This window comes from Callithrix jacchus, chromosome 12, assembly GCF_049354715.1.
Source record: "Callithrix jacchus isolate 240 chromosome 12, calJac240_pri, whole genome shotgun sequence".
Lineage (NCBI taxonomy): Eukaryota > Metazoa > Chordata > Mammalia > Primates > Cebidae > Callithrix > Callithrix jacchus.
The window spans coordinates 56,409,686-56,426,541 of record NC_133513.1 but is presented as its reverse complement, the minus strand read 5'-3'; the positions used below and the strand labels follow the sequence as shown (position 1 = coordinate 56,426,541).

The 16,856-nt window shown below is 53.1% G+C and overlaps 1 protein-coding gene across 10 annotated transcripts; it reads left to right on the top strand.

Annotated features, from left to right (window-relative positions):
- The first annotated feature begins 1,005 nt into the window (after positions 1–1,005).
- ZSWIM8 (zinc finger SWIM-type containing 8) lies at positions 1,006–16,811 on the top strand. Of its 10 annotated transcripts, none has more exons than XM_035267950.3 (26): positions 1,006–1,486; positions 3,714–3,867; positions 4,120–4,214; positions 4,391–4,563; positions 4,741–4,848; positions 4,980–5,061; positions 5,196–5,316; positions 6,002–6,203; positions 6,351–6,526; positions 6,888–7,881; positions 8,615–8,746; positions 8,895–9,074; positions 9,177–9,360; positions 9,586–9,669; positions 10,558–10,682; positions 11,796–12,036; positions 12,135–12,293; positions 12,384–12,612; positions 12,788–13,077; positions 13,240–13,463; positions 14,010–14,498; positions 15,030–15,189; positions 15,317–15,493; positions 15,654–15,773; positions 16,099–16,209; positions 16,334–16,811. In XM_035267950.3, the coding sequence occupies exons 1-26, from the start codon at positions 1,279–1,281 to the stop codon at positions 16,792–16,794; spliced, it is 5,679 nt and encodes a 1,892-aa protein (XP_035123841.1). In that variant the 5' UTR covers positions 1,006–1,278; the 3' UTR covers positions 16,795–16,811. The 10 variants fall into 10 exon arrangements, with proteins under 10 accessions (XP_035123841.1, XP_035123846.1, XP_035123840.1 ...); XM_035267955.3 differs by having other exon boundaries at positions 16,031–16,209; XM_035267949.3 differs by having other exon boundaries at positions 15,030–15,213.
- Positions 16,812–16,856: the final 45 nt, after the last annotated feature.

The window sequence follows — 16,856 nt, the reverse complement described above, 5'->3', positions numbered from 1 at the left end:
ACTCCCAGTTCTACAGGATGAGCCTTTAAGCTATAGGAAGAAGCTCAGTGCCTAGGCACTTTGGACTAGGCTTGGGAGTTCTTAACCTAGGCCAGTAGACTTAAGACATCTGTGAACTTGGGGGGAAATTTATATTTTTAACTACAACTGAAATTTAGCATTTCAGTCAGGGCTATGGGAAACAAACTACAGTAACATTACCAAAACCTATATGAAATCACGGTATTTTCATATCATTACAGTTGGTTATAAATATCTCAAAAAGCATTTATACTTATCACTAGCTTCAAAATTATGATAGTTACCACACTTCCTCCTAAATTTTGTCATTTGATGTATAACTAAAGGAGCATTATTGTTATAGATTTATTAATATTTTGATAATTGTATTTCAACAACTGGTTTCCTTTGTAATTCTTGGTATTTTGTGCATTTGTAAACAATCTGAGAGTCCAGAAACCAACCTAGACTGCTAAAAGGTCCATGGCACAAAAAAATGTTAAGAATTCCTAGACCAAAAGGCCGTATGGACAAACAGTACAACCATTTCCTGAAGTCGAATGCATTCTTTCCTGATGTTTCCCCAATTAGACCCTATAAAAAAGGTCGGCTGGATTGCAGACTTCTGGACTACGATTCCCAGAAGGTGGTGCTGCCCTGGGGCCTATCCAGAGTTAAGACAATAACTCCATCCAATAGTTCCTGTGAGGTCCTGACAGCCTACAATTCCCAACATGCATGGCGGCTGTTTATTCCTTAGGGACATTATGGACCCCGAGTTATTGCTGGGATCTGTAGTTGTTTCGTATAATGTTGGGAGTTGGCTTGCCCTTATGGTATCTGAGGGTGGGCCTGAGAAAAAAAAGCAGACAAATGCAGCAATTAAATAAACATGTCCTCTACATCCGCCCATACCCGATCCGGATCCCGAGCGCGCGAGGGCGGAAGTGGTGGCGGCCCGCGCGGCCGGAAGTCCAGATCAGCTGATGGGGGAGGCGGCTCCGCAGCCGCCTAGAGGCCCCAGCCACCGAGCGCTTCGTCCCAGCCGTAAGTCTCGGAGACTGGCCAAGATCACCGCTTGCACCTCGCTTTTGGGCGAGGCTCGTTCCCGTCTCTTTTCCAGGCCTGAGATTCTCGCCCGGCACGGCCGCCCTGAGCGCCCCGGCCACCCCCAGCCCCGGCTCGCCCCTCAGGCCCCGGGCCTCCCCTCAACCCCCGGCCGGCGGCTCAGGCCCCGGATCCGCGGGGGGGGACCCGGCCCCAGGGGGTGCGGGCCCCATGGAGCTGATGTTCGCGGAGTGGGAGGACGGAGAGCGCTTCTCATTCGAGGATTCAGACCGTTTTGAGGAGGATTCGCTCTGTTCCTTCATCTCCGAGGCCGAGAGCCTCTGCCAGAACTGGCGGGGATGGCGCAAACAGTCAGCGGGGCCCAATTCCCCCACTGGCGGCGGTGGCGGAGGTGGCAGTGGCGGTACCAGAATGAGAGGTGAGAGTGAGCCGGGGGGAAGAGGAGCAGCAGGCCCTGCTTGGGCCTCGCTCGGGAGCTGTCCGGGACCGGGAGCTGTCCCGGATCGAGAGCTGTCTTCAACCAGGGGAGGAGCGAGGAGCTGTCCCCAGCCGGGAGCTGTCCCCGACTGGAAGCTGTCCCAAGCCTAGAACAGACTTCAGGACTCGCTTTTCCGGCCTTCCTGGGGTGGGCTGGCTTCTCCACACGTGTGTGTGTGTTTGCGCGTGCGTGCGAGGGCGCGCATGCTGTGGCAGGGAGATCCTGTGTTGGACAGAAAGTAAATCTTCCGTCACTCCTTTGCCTTAGGGATGGGATAAGGGAGAATTCCATCTTTGACTTGGGAATACTTGAGTTCAGTCTGAGGCATACTGGAAAATAGAAGAGAATGTGGGTAGGGGGCTGATTGTGAATAAGTGACCACTTGTGGCGCGCCACCGCATTGCAAAATGCATTGGGAGCTTCTTGCTTTGGGGTGATGATCTCTGATCCCAGAAGCATTAAGATGGGATCCCACCCAGTGGAAAGTAGAGGTGAGCTGGCCTGCCTGCCAGAGATTCCATAGTTCATAGGTTTAGGCTTTGCTTCTGGCCATGTCAAACATGTGTCAGAAGCCAAGGCTGGGACTTGCGTGTGCCTTCCTCATGGCACAGTTTTTGTCCTGGTCCTCAGTGGAAGCTGGCTTTTTTCAGCAGTTGAGTTTAATTTGTGTGATTCTACTCAGGCCTTTTCGAGTGAGAGTCCTGTTTTCCAAACTGGCTTGCAGAGATTTCTGGTACTCCTTTGGGACAGAGAGAAATTTACTTGTATCACTTTTTACAAGTGGTGGAGGGGTGGCATTCAGCTTCAGTTGAAGAGGATGTATGTTTTGTGTACACACACACACACACACACACACACAGATCATAGGCAGTTTTACCGTGGGTCTTCTGTGGCCTTTTGGCTTCTTTCATATTTGAATATGTAGGTAGTCTTGGGGCTTAGTGCTCCCTCACTTTGAGGGAAGTAACTGAAGTCATGGTGAGGAGGATTTTTAATATATTGGTATTATCGTCCTGGTCAGGTTAAAATCTGGGAAAACATGCCATATTCCCTCAAACCCCCCACTTTAGTCATTCGTAAAATAAAGGGCTGGGCACCGTGTCTTTCGCCTGTAATCCCAGTACTTTGGGAGGCTGAGACAGCTGGATCACTTGTGGTCATGTGTTCAAGACCAGCTTGGCCAACATGGTAAAACCCTGTCTCTACTAAAAACACAAAAAAAATCACTGGGTGTGGTGGCACATGCTTGTAATCTCAGCTACTGGGGAAGCTGAGGTGGGAGGAAAGCTTGAACCCTGGTGGCGGAGGTTGTGGTGAGCCGAGATGGCACCAGTGTACTCTAGCCTGGGTGACAGAGTGAGACTTCATCTCAAGATAAAAAAATAAAAATCTAAAAATAAAGGGGTTAACTTTTTTAAAAGGATTATTTTTCATTCTATTATTTTATGATCTATTGTTGTGACTGGCAATTTTGTGAGATGTACAGTTTGTCATGTTATCACTGCTTTTTGATTAAAACACTGTGGAAAACCTTGAGTGGTAACTCCATCTTAATCCAGTGATTCCAGTTGCAGCAGCAGCTAGGTCCCCTGGGATAACTCTCTCCCCATGATGGTTTCCAGTGCGGAAAGTCGTCATTTAGGTGTGCCAAAAGGGGTCTGGCTTCTCATGCTTCTCGAGGTTCCTTCTGGACTCTGGCCTATCTTTCCTCCTTAGCTAGGGACCTAGAATCATCCAGAGTAAAAGGGATTAAAAAAAAAAAAGCAGTCAGAAAGAAGAATGCCAGAGGAGAGACATTAATCATGTAATTTGAATTTAAAATGCTCTTGGAATATGGAAAATTCAGTGTTGAGCCATGTGGACAGGGTTACTTGCTAGGGTCTTGGAACACACCTGTCTGGCCAGGAGTTTCTTAGGATATCTCTCGTAGCTTCTGTTCTAGACCTTAGGTGTAGCCGGCTGTGGGCTGGGGATTGTCCAGCTCCCCTTTCCCAAATGGAGGTTAGTGTATCCTGATAGGGGGGTCCCTAGGACCTTCATCCAGGTCTCCTCTTTCTTGCGTAGTAAAGGTGAGGCCCAGGATGTGGCACTGGCATGAGTGCCAAGAAACCATGGCCCTTTTCATTTCCTATTCTCTTTCCCCTGATCCCAACAATTGTTTGCAAAGATGGACTGGTGATCCCATTGGTGGAGCTGTCAGCAAAGCAGGTGGCATTTCACATCCCATTTGAAGTGGTGGAGAAAGTTTACCCACCGGTGCCTGAGCAGCTACAGCTCCGAATTGCTTTTTGGAGCTTTCCGGAAAATGAAGAGGACATTCGGTGAGGCTAAAGAACTACTGATGGTGGGGAGTGGGGTCCTGATACTCCACACTGTCTGCTGGGTTTCCCATAGAACAAAGGAGACATTGTATTTGGGGCAGTGGTGAGAGGAAGACAAGGGAGGGATTGCTTGGGATTTTCCCTCTGAGAAGGAGTGAGGCTGGGGAGAGTGCATAGGGCATTGTGGTCTCTGACAGGGTCTGCCAAAGGTTATTTGCTGAGTTGTGGCTATGTCCTCTTATTCACCCCCAGGCTGTATTCGTGCCTGGCCAATGGCAGTGCAGATGAGTTTCAGCGAGGGGATCAGCTCTTCCGCATGAGGGCTGTGAAGGACCCATTGCAGATAGGTGAGTGGCCCATCATGCCATGTGGCACACCCTGCTCCTCTCATCCCCTGGTTTATGAATTAAGGACACACTGCAAGAAGCTGGAGCATGTTGTCTGAATAACTGCAGGCCCAGGGTCAAGGGCAGAGACCCAGGTCTCAACAGCTCTTCCTGACCAAGCCCCCATTTCTCTCCAGGGTTCCACCTGAGTGCTACAGTGGTGCCACCTCAGATGGTCCCTCCCAAAGGGGCCTACAATGTAGCTGTGATGTTTGACCGCTGCCGGGTCACGTCCTGCAGCTGTACCTGTGGGGCTGGGGCCAAATGGTGCACCCACGTCGTGGCACTCTGTCTCTTCCGCATCCACAACGTGAGGCCCTCCCAATTTATCCCGGCCCTATCCTACGCTCCATCCCCCCCTTCTCTGCTGCATGCCTGGCTACAATGTGAGCCCCCTTGCCTCCCCTACTCTGCCTTTCTGTCCCCAGCTCCAGCTCCAGCTCTCCTGTTCTCAAGATTGTTCCATTTTTCTCTGTGTTCCCTTCAGGCTTCTGCAGTCTGCCTGCGAGCCCCAGTCTCAGAGTCCCTGTCCCGGCTACAGAGGGACCAGCTGCAGAAGTTTGCTCAGTACCTCATTAGTGAGCTCCCTCAGCAGGTGGGTGAGGTCGGCACACCCTCCTGCAATTAGCTCTGGGCCAGGCTGCATAGCAGCCTTTCTGTTAGGCCCAGGCCTCCATGGGTTCACCTATGCTGTGTTCTGTCTGCCTTTGTCTCTTTCTCCCTCAGATCCTCCCCACAGCTCAGCGTCTCCTGGATGAACTCCTGTCTTCCCAGTCAACAGCCATCAATACAGTGTGTGGAGCTCCGGGTGAGTGGGGTGAGAAAGACGGGCAGTAGGAAGAACGCAAGCTTGTAGTGCAGAGCTCCACTTACTCAAAGCTTGCCGTTGTCAGGCGAATCCAGGCCCCTATCTCTAGGTGACTGACTGCCTGTCATCCTCAGACCCCACAGCAGGGCCCTCGGCATCGGACCAGAGTACTTGGTATCTGGATGAATCGACACTCACTGACAACATCAAGAAGACCCTGCACAAGTTCTGTGGTCCTTCCCCTGTGGTCTTCAGGTACGTCGGATTTCTACATACCTGTGTCTGTGGTCGAGGGGGAGCATCCCTCAGGCTGATGACAGATCCTTTCTTCTATTCATGCCTGTGATCCCCACCTTTTATTCCCTGAACTGGCATAGTGCCTGGCACACAGTAGTCACTAATGAATCAGTGGATGACAATGATCTTGTACAATCACAGAGTGGTCTGCTCCTACCTAGGTAGAGCAAGAGTTCTTTTTCTTCCTTTGATAGATCAGGAAATGGAGGCAGAGAAAAAATAAGAATTTTTGTAGCTGAGGGCAGTGGCTCATACCTGTAATCCCAGCACTTGGGAGGCTGTGGCAGGTGGGTCACCTGAGGTCAGGAGTTTGAGACTAGCCTGGCCAACATGGTGAAACTCTGTCTCTACTAAAAATACAAAAAATTAGCCAGGCGTAGTAGCATGTGTTTGTAATCCCAACTACTCGGGAGGCTGAGGCAGGAGAATTGCTTGAACCTGGAAGGCGGAGGTTGCAGTGAGCTGATATTGTGCCATTGCACTCCAGCCTGGGCGACAGAATGAGACTCCGTCTCAAAAAAAAATAGAATTTTTGTAACAGACATCCTTTTCCCTCTAGCTTCTGTATTTTGGGGCTAGAAGCCCTTTTAGGTTTCATTCAGCCCCATCTTAGCATCATGGTTTTCTGTTCCCCATTTTACAGTGATGTGAACTCCATGTATCTGTCTTCCACGGAGCCGCCGGCCGCTGCTGAATGGGCATGTCTGCTGCGCCCTCTGAGGGGCCGTGAACCAGAGGGTGTCTGGAACCTGCTGAGCATCGTTCGGGAGATGTTCAAGCGAAGGGACAGCAATGCTGCCCCCTTGTTGGAAATCCTCACTGACCAGTGCCTGACCTATGAGCAGGTAATTGCCCAGCGTTGGGGAGCTCCGTGGTAGCTCATTCTCTTCCTCCCATCACCTCATCCTTCTCTTGCTGAAAGAGACTCTGGGAGGGATACTCTGTATTTCTCTGAGCTCTCAGGTGCAGCTCACAGCCTTCTTTGTCTCCAGATAACAGGTTGGTGGTATAGCGTGCGCACCTCAGCCTCACACAGCAGTGCCAGTGGGCACACGGGTCGTAGCAACGGGCAGTCAGAGGTGGCAGCCCATGCCTGTGCCAGCATGTGTGACGAGATGGTCACACTGTGGAGGCTGGCTGTGCTGGACCCTGCACTCAGCCCTCAGCGGTGAGTCTCCCCTGAACCTCATCGCAGAACTGGGCCTGGGCCAGTTCAGGACAGACTGAACCTTCATCTCCTTGTTTGCAGGGACGTACTATAATTTTAGTCCTTGGGAAACGGGAGGTGCTGAGTACTAATGTTACCAGTGATTTATGAGTCCTTTTCTGAGAGGCTTTCATCCTTCCCTTCCTAAATAACACCCACTTTTCAAAATTCCCCGGTGGGTGTTTCAGTGATACCTATGGGGCTGGCTTAAGAAGTAATTTCCCATGTCCTTTCTCTGTACACCTCTTTGGGGTGTACACCTACCCCATGCCCATCCTTTCCCATTAGCTCCACAGCAGCCTCCCGCCCTTTGTTCCCACAGGCGCCGGGAACTGTGTGCGCAGCTGCGGCAGTGGCAGCTGAAGGTGATTGAGAATGTCAAGCGGGGCCAACACAAGAAGACACTGGAGCGGCTCTTCCCTGGCTTCCGGCCAGCGGTGGAGGCCTGCTACTTCAACTGGGAAGAGGCCTACCCACTTCCCGGTGTCACCTACAGTGGCACTGACAGGAAGCTGGCACTGTGCTGGGCCCGGGCCCTGCCCTCTCGGCCAGGTGTCTCCCGCTCTGGGGGCCTGGAGGAATCCCGGGACCGGCCCCGACCGCTTCCTGCTGAGCCAGCTGTGCGGCCCAAGGAGCCTGGGACCAAGCGCAAGGGCTTGGGTGATGGGGTCTCCTCATCACAGCGGGGTCCCCGCCGCCTCTCAGCTGAAGGGGGAGATAAAGCTCTCCATAAGATGGGTCCAGGTGGGGGCAAAGCCAAAGCACTGGGTGGGGCTGGCAGTGGGAGCAAGGGTTCAGCAGGTGGTGGGAGCAAGCGACGGCTGAGCAGCGAAGACAGCTCCCTGGAGCCAGACCTGGCTGAGATGAGCCTGGATGACAGCAGCCTGGCCCTGGGCGCAGAGGCCAGCACCTTCGGGGGATTCCCTGAGAGTCCCCCGCCCTGTCCTCCCCACGGTGGCTCCCGAGGCCCTTCTACTTTCCTTCCTGAGCCCCCAGATACTTATGAAGAAGATGGTGGTGTGTACTTCTCAGAAGGGCCTGAGCCTCCCACTGCCTCTGCCGGCCCCCCTGGCCTACTGCCTGGGGAAATCTGTACCCGGGACGACCTCCCTTCTACAGATGAGAGTGGCAGTGGGCTCCCCAAAACCAAAGAGGCAGCCCCTGCAGTTGGAGAGGAGGATGATGACTACCAGGCGTACTATCTGAATGCCCAGGATGGGGCTGGGGGCGAGGAAGAGAAAGCCGAGGGCGGGGCTGGGGAGGAGCACGACCTGTTTGCTGGGCTGAAGCCACTGGAACAGGAGAGCCGCATGGAGGTGAGGGGATGGAAGGAGGGAACACTGGGTGCTTCTTAGCCACAGCTGGGAGGGGCCATCTAGCTCTAGTTGGGAGTGTCAGGACCATTAGCAGGACTGTGAGAATCCTGTTGCAGGTACCCAATTGGCCTCCCTATTTTCAGTCCACTCTCTTAACTGCTTCCACATGATTTTCCTGAAAGGTGATGGTGTCACTGTGCTGCTTAAAACCCTTCAATGGGTTCCTATTGCCCTTAGGATAAAATGAAAGTCCTTGGCACGACCTATGAGGCTACACTTGATCTGGTCTTTGCCTGCTTTGCCAGCCTCACTTGGCTGCTCTGTCCCTCGAACTCCAGTCAGCTGAACCACTCCTGTATCTGCCATGCTGTCTCTTGCCTACAGGATTTTGGACAGTTTGGCCTTTCTGCCTGGAATGCTCTTCCCCTTTAGCCAGTGCTCCTTCTTCAGGTCTCAGGGATCTTAAAGATCACTTCCTCTAGGGAGTCTCTGATACTGTCCCTGTGCCTCAAGATATCCCACCCGCTTCCCCTTGACCTTTCCCCATAATAGCTGGCATCATGGTGGCATGTGTGTTTATGTGTCTGTGTTTCTAACTGAACAGAGCTCTTGTGGAACAGCACAGGGCCTGGAATAGCAAGTGCTCAAGGAATGTTGGCTGCATGAGTGAGCATGATATCCTGCCCCTGGAAGTTGAGACTTCAACCTGTCTGGTTCCATGTCCTCCTTCCAGGTACTGTTTGCCTGTGCTGAAGCCCTGCATGCACATGGCTATAGCAGTGAGGCCTCCCGTCTCACTGTGGAGCTTGCCCAGGATCTACTGGCCAACCCACCCGACCTCAAGGTAGAGCCGCCCCCTGCAAAGGTGAGAGAGACCTTCTTCCTCTTATCTTCCCCTCCCCTGCTTACCCTCAACCTGCTCCCATGCCCCACTCCAAGTAAGAGCCTCCTTCTACCTCCACCAAAGTAAGTCAGAATCATCTGCCTGTCTCCTATGCTTCTTCTCTTTGTAGGGCAAGAAGAACAAGGTGTCCACAAGCCGTCAGACCTGGGTGGCTACCAACACCCTGAGCAAGGCGGCTTTCCTGTTGACAGTGTTAAGTGAGCGTCCAGAGCACCACAACCTGGCCTTCCGAGTTGGCATGTTTGCCTTGGAGCTACAGAGGCCTCCAGCTTCTACCAAGGCCTTGGAGGTCAGAGGCTCCATCTCAACATTATACTTCAGTCTCTTTAGAGTCTTGCACCTTGATCTCCATTGAGGCACTGGAGGTCTGAGCTCCTTCCTGTGCCCTCAGGTGAAGCTGGCATACCAGGAGTCTGAGGTGGCTGCCTTGCTCAAGAAGATCCCTCTGGGTCCGAGTGAGATGAGTACCATGCGGTGCCGGGCAGAGGAGCTTCGGGAGGGGACACTCTGTGACTATCGGCCTGTGTTGCCTCTCATGTTGGCCAGTTTCATCTTTGACGTTCTCTGTGCTCCAGGTATGGTGCCTGACCCTATAGTAAGTGGGGAACTGGGGTAGGGGTACCTTTCTTTAAGAAAAACCAAGAGCCCCAAGGTTCTGAATCCCTTCAGGACCCATCAGGCAGCTTCATGGGTAGGTCTGTGATGATGAGGGTCTTGGATTCCTTTGCATTTCTTCCCATGTGTCATTTCTTCTGTCTGCCTGACTTACCCCAACTTTTATACAGTGGTTTCTCCCACAGGTTCCCGGCCCCCAAGTCGCAACTGGAACAGCGAAACACCTGGGGATGAGGAGCTGGGATTTGAAGCAGCAGTTGCTGCCTTGGGTGAGTCTGTCAATGTCTTGAGCACATCCATGAGCTAAGCCTGGTTCAGGTCTTGAAGGACATGAAGCCTGTCCCTTGTTCTGAAGGGCTGTATGGTAATGGGAAAGTCAGGATGACATGTGTGAGCTAACTAGTGCCTCTAAGACAGGAATTCAGGGCAAAAATGTGTGCTATATGGCTGGGCATGGTGGCTCATGTTGTAATCCCAGCACTTTGGGAGGCTGAAGCAGGAGGATCATTTGAGCTCAGGAGTTCAAGACCAGCCTGGGCAACATAGCAAGACCTCATCTCTACTAAAAATAAAATAAAATAAGTACCCAGGTGTGGAGGCACACACCCATGCTGCCAGCTACTTCGGAGGCTGAAGTGGGAGGATTGCTTCAGCTTGGAGATTGAGGCTGCAATGAACCATGATTGTACCGTTGCCCTCCAGCCCAGGCAAGAGTGAAAACTTGTCTCAAAAAAAAAGAAAAATATTGTGTGTTATGGGTGTTGTGTATTGTCAGGGCAGCAAAACAAAAATCTAGGGAAAGGGCAGAGGGAAGTGGTAGAATATGGACTGTGGGTTAAAAGGTCAGTAGGTCCTAGACCAGGGAACACCATGAGTAAACACGCAATGCAATCAAATTTTCATGAGAGTGAGGAGCCCAGCTTCCCTAAAGTGGTAAGTACCTGCTGGGTAATCAGATTGGACCCAGTTATGAAGGTTTTGAAAAGTATACCAGAGCTTAGGCTGGATGTCATATATATGTTCTATAGGTGATGTGGGTTGGACTAAGGGAACCCCTTACCTCATATGCTGATGGCTAGGGAACCCTGGCCCTCTTACCTTTGCTGTCTTGGGAGTTATGACTACTCTTAATCCCCATAAGGCCTTCTTACTCACAGGCATGAAAACAACAGTGAGCGAGGCAGAACATCCCCTCCTATGTGAAGGCACACGTCGGGAGAAGGGTGACCTGGCATTAGCACTAATGATCACTTACAAGGACGACCAGGCCAAGCTTAAGAAGGTAAGAGACCGGGGCCAGGTGCAGTGGCTCACACCTGTAATCCCAGCACTTTGGGAGGCCGAGGCGGGTGGATCACCTGAGCCCAGGAATTTGAGACAAGCCCGGGCAACATGGCAAAACCCTGTCTCGACCAAAAGATACCATAAATTAGCAGCTGGGCGTGGTGGCACGTGCCTGTAGTCCCAGCTACTTGGGAGGCTGAGGTGGGAGGATTGCTTAAACTCAATAGGCAGAGGTTGCAATGAGCCAGGTTCATGCCACTGTGCTCCAGCCTGGGTGACTAAGCAAAACCCCGTCTCAAAAAAAAAAAAAAGTAAGGGATTGAGGTACTGGGCCTTTGACAGGCAGAGAAAGAGAGCATATTTTACTACCTTTCTCAGGGAGTTTCCAGTACAATGAGAAAAGTGCTATTTTGGGCTGGGTGCAGTGGCTCATGCCTGTAATCTCAGCACTTTGGGAAGCAGAGGCGGGAGGATCGTTTGAGACCAACCTGGCCAACATAGTGAGACCCTGTCTCTACAAAAAATTAGAAAATTAGCCGGGCATGGTGGCGCTCGCCTGTAGTCCCAGCTACTCGGGAGGCTGAGGTGGGAGGATTGCTTGAGCCCAGGAGTTTGAGGCTACAGTGAGCTATAATCATACCACTGCACTCCAGCCTGGGCAACAGAGCGAGACCCTGTCTCTTAAAAAAAAAAAAAGAAGAAGAAGAAAAAAGAAAAGTGCTGTTCTGGCCATAGGAGGTAAGTAGGAAATCTTGGGGACATCTCATAAAGAATAAGAGAAGACCAATGGTTCTTATAGGAGTGTTTGGGCATGGGGTGGAAGAAGAGAAGCAGAGGGCATAAAGTTGTTTATTCACTTATTTCAATATTTATTGACTATCACAGTATATTCCACCTTGCGGTGGTATGGAGGATACCGAGGTATGTTGGGGTTGAATAAGTTACAAACAAAAGACATGTAAGCAGGAGGTCATCCTGTAGTTGTAACTGGGGAAGGCTCCCTGAGGACGTAGGAATTGGCTGTTTCAAGGAAAAAGGAAGGTAATAGAAGTCAGGCAATAAAGGGTATCCTGTCACTGCATCTCTGGAGGTCACTGCTTCTGTCTTCCAGATCTTAGACAAACTCTTGGACCGAGAGAGCCAGACACATAAGCCACAGACGCTGAGTTCTTTCTACTCATCTAGCCGCCCAGCCACAGCCAGCCAGAGGTCTCCTTCAAAGCACGGGGGCCCATCTGCCCCAGGGGCCCTGCAACCACTGACCTCAGGCTCTGCAGGGCCTGCTCAGCCAGGGAGTGTGGCAGGGGCTGGGCCAGGCCCCACTGAGGGCTTCACAGAGAAGAATGTGCCTGGTGAGGTGGGGGCACTGGGCAGGGGGGATGAATGGTGTGGAGCTATGTTGGGGTCTCCTTTCCTGGGCTCATCCCAGCATCCTGTTTTCCTCACCTAGAGAGTTCCCCACATTCCCCCTGTGAGGGTCTTCCATCTGAGGCAGCTTTGACCCCAAGGCCAGAGGGGAAGGTTCCAAGCCGCTTGGCACTTGGCAGTCGTGGAGGCTATAATGGACGAGGATGGGGTTCCCCAGGACGGCCTAAGAAGAAGCACACAGGTAGGACAGCCTGTGGGCTAGCATAGAGGGAAGTATAATCCAGGGACCCCTGACTTCTGAGACTGATTTGTCTTGCGGGGGGGGTGTTAGGCATGGCCAGCATTGACAGCAGTGCCCCTGAAACAACATCGGATAGCTCCCCCACCTTAAGCCGGAGACCACTTCGAGGGGGCTGGGCCCCCACCTCCTGGGGTCGAGGACAGGACAGTGACAGCATTAGCAGCTCTTCTTCGGACTCCCTGGGCTCCTCATCCTCCAGTGGAAGTCGTCGGGCCAGTGCCAGTGGAGGAGCCCGGGCAAAGACCGTTGAAGTTGGCAGGTCAGTGGGAAGAACTCCCCATCTTCCCTGATCTGGCCTACCCTCAGAGCCACATCCCTAGTGCAATCCAACCATTGTTCCCCAGCATCCTCACTTTCCCTGGTCCTTCCCAATCTACCTGAACACCCATTTCAAAGAAACCCCAACCCCCGTCCCTACCCCATTGCCCCTTCAGGTACAAGGGCCGCCGCCCCGAGAGTCATGCCCCCCATGTACCCAATCAGCCATCAGAGGCAGCTGCACACTTCTACTTCGAGCTGGCGAAGACAGTGCTGATCAAGGCAGGGGGCAACAGCAGCACTTCCATTTTCACACATCCATCTTCCTCAGGGGGCCACCAGGGTCCTCACCGCAACCTGCACCTTTGCGCCTTCGAGATTGGGCTTTATGCCCTTGGCCTGCACAACTTTGTTTCTCCCAACTGGCTCTCACGTACTTATTCTTCCCACGTTTCCTGGATTACAGGTAAACCATGTGACCTGACTTGGGTATGGGAAGGGAATTAATTGGTGGGGATAAGAGCCTTATTTTTGTGGGATTACTGATCTGATAAGAGAGACATCATTCTCACCCCCCAGTGGTGCCCATTGCTAAACCCCACTCTGCTCTTCTCTGCTTTTTCCTAAGGCCAGGCCATGGAGATAGGCAGCGCAGCCCTGACTATACTGGTAGAATGCTGGGATGGGCACCTGACGCCCCCTGAGGTTGCATCCTTGGCTGACAGGGCATCACGGGCAAGAGACTCCAATATGGTGAGGGCAGCAGCAGAACTGGCCCTGAGCTGCCTGCCCCATGCCCATGCATTGAACCCTAATGAGATCCAGCGGGCCCTGGTGCAGTGCAAGGAGCAGGTATTTCTATGGGCAATCTGGGAACCTCCGGGGCATCTGGGCAGGGAGGTTGGGCATGGGAAAGCTAAGGGCCCAGCTCTTGATTCCCATTTCCTGGAGTTTACAGATGATCATTTGTCCTCTCATGGTGACATTTTACATGTTAATGTGCTTTCACACCAATCTTTCCTTTAGGTCACAACTCAAAGGTTAGGTTTATCTCTGTTTTATGGATAAGGAAATGGAGGTCTACAGTCTAGGGACCAAGGTGATCACTCAGGATAGAAAACTTAGGGAAGGCCTCATACATATGGGACTTGAATGGGAGGGGCCTGTTAAATTAGTTTGGAACTGGGACTATAACCTGGGTCTTAACTCATTTTGGTCAGAATTTGTTCAGTGTCTGTGAAGTACTCATTGCTCTGATACGGACTCTAAGCATTGACACTGACATCTGATGCCTCCCTGGGAATGAGACAGCTCTGAGGGAGACACTGGAATGTCATCTGATACCATCTATGTGGTGAGGGTCTTTCCCCCTTAACACTCTGTGCCCCTCTCTTCTAGGACAACCTGATGTTGGAGAAGGCCTGCATGGCAGTGGAAGAGGCAGCTAAGGGTGGGGGCGTGTACCCTGAAGTGTTGTTTGAGGTTGCTCACCAGTGGTTCTGGCTATATGAGCAAACTGCAGGTGGCTCATCCACAGCCCGTGAAGGGGCTACAAGCTGTAGTGCCAGTGGGATCAGGGCAGCTGGGGAGGCTGGGCGGGGTCTGACTGAGGGTAGAGGGGGCCCAGGGACTGAACCAGTTACAGTGGCGGCAGCAGCAGTGACAGCAGCAGCCACAGTGGTGCCCGTCATCTCGGTTGGGTCCAGTTTATACCCGGGTCCGGGACTGGGGCATGGCCACTCCCCTGGCCTGCACCCCTACACTGCTCTACAGCCCCACCTGCCCTGTAGCCCTCAATACCTCACTCACCCAGCTCACCCCGCCCATCCCATGCCTCACATGCCCCGGCCTGCTGTCTTCCCTGTGCCCAGCTCTGCATACCCACAGGTGAGACCAGTGTTCTGCTCTGGGGTGAGATATGTGTGACTAATACTGGGAATTCATAGGGGGTTGGAGTGGGGTACTCTGGGAGTATAATTGGGCTGTCCAAGAGTCCTGGTGAGGTGGTAGGAGCCTGGGGGACCCAGCCCAACTAAAGAAATGACAGCTGGGCATGGTGGCTCACGCCTATAATCCCAGCACTTTGGGAGGCTGAGATGAATGGATCGCTTGAGGTCAGGAGTTCGAGACCAGCCTGGCTAACATGGTAAAACCCGGTCTCTATCAAAAATTAGCTGGGTACATGCCTGTAATCCAGCTACTCATGACGCTGAGACAGAACTGGTTGAACCTGGAAGGTGGAGGTTGCAGTGAGCTGCGGTCGTGCCACTGTACTCTGGCCTGGGTGACAGAGTGAGACCTCATCTCAAATGAATAAATAAAAATAAATGTTAGGATAGCAGCTTGTGGGGGTGAAGCAGGAGAGCTACATCCTAATTGAACTTGGCATCTTCCCTCTGTTCTTCTCCCTGCCCCTAGGGTGTGCATCCTGCATTCCTGGGGGCTCAGTACCCTTATTCAGTGACTCCTCCCTCACTTGCTGCTACTGCTGTGTCTTTCCCCGTCCCTTCCATGGCACCCATCACAGTACATCCCTACCACACAGAGCCAGGGCTTCCACTGCCCACCAGTGTGGCCTGTGAGTTGTGGGGCCAGGGAACAGGTGAATGGAGGGGAGGCACACTGGGCAGGGGAGGTAGGGAGGGACTCTTCTCTGCCTCTTTTTGGGCTCCGAGTTCCTCTCATGGCTCTCATCCCACTCTTAGTGAGCAGTGTCCATCCAGCATCCACGTTTCCGGCCATCCAGGGTGCCTCGCTGCCTGCCCTGACCACACAGCCCAGCCCTCTGGTGAGCGGAGGTTTTCCACCGCCCGAGGAGGAGACGCACAGTCAGCCAGTGAATCCCCACAGCCTGCACCACCTGCACGCTGCCTACCGTGTCGGTGAGAGGTCCCTTTCTGTGCTCTTACCTGCAGTTGTGGCAGTGGCTTTTCAGAGGACCCCTCCTCTAGCTCTTAATTTGTTTACTGTGGGGTCAGGTGCCAGGTTGGGGTAAAGGGTGAAAAGAATACACCCTACCATGTGCCCACCCTTATCTCCCAGGAATGCTGGCACTGGAGATGCTGGGTCGCCGGGCACACAACGATCACCCCAACAATTTCTCCCGCTCCCCCCCCTACACTGATGATGTCAAATGGTTGCTGGGGCTGGCAGCAAAGCTGGGTAACACCTCCCCTCCCTAGGACCATTGCCCCCCCCCCACCTGCTCTCCCTACCTTCCTTATCCCAGACCTCCTTCCTAGCTCTTGCTCAGAGTTGAGGCCTTGGTCGGGTATGTGTGCGTGCGCGGGGGGTGGAGGGTTACCTCAGCTCCTGGGGTGGAGGGAGGCTCTCTGCCAGGCCAGAGCTGAGATATGTAAGTCGGGTCCCTAGGGCAGAGGTGGCCACCCCCGTCTCATGCCCCTCCCCCTGCCCCCCAGGAGTGAACTACGTGCACCAGTTCTGTGTGGGGGCAGCCAAGGGGGTGCTGAGCCCGTTTGTGCTGCAGGAGATCGTCATGGAGACGCTGCAGCGGCTGAGTCCCGCTCATGCCCACAACCACCTGCGTGCCCCGGCCTTCCACCAACTGGTGCAACGCTGCCAGCAGGCATACATGCAGGTGACAACCCAGAGTATACAGCATGGTAGAGCACTTCCTGGGTGGTCTAGGACCAGAGGGAAGGGAGGCAGGACCTGGTTCTGTGCTTTATACTAAGGCCCATCCTGCGCACATCCTCCTCCAGTACATCCACCACCGATTGATTCACCTGACCCCTGCGGACTACGACGACTTTGTGAATGCGATCCGGAGCGCCCGCAGCGCCTTCTGCCTGACGCCCATGGGCATGATGCAGTTCAACGATATCCTGCAGAACCTCAAGCGCAGCAAACAGACCAAGGAGCTGTGGCAGCGGGTCTCACTCGAGATGGCCACATTCTCCCCCTGAGTCTTTTACCCCTAGGGTCCTATATGGGGACACAGGCCTATGGCTATGGGGGCCCCTCACACAGGGGTAATGAATCTTGGCTGGACAGATCATCCTCACTCAGTTCCCTGGTAGCCCAGACTGACAGCTGCTCTTGGGCTGTAGCTGTGGGCCAAGAAGTCTCAGATCCTAGAAGCCTAGGGCTGGGGGAGACAGCCTTGTCTGGGAGGGGGCATTGGGTGGCCTCTGGTATTTATTTGGCATTTATAAATATATAAACTCCTTTTTTACTCTAGTCGATCTGGGCCTTTCCCTTCTTTCCCTCCATGTGCAGATGAAC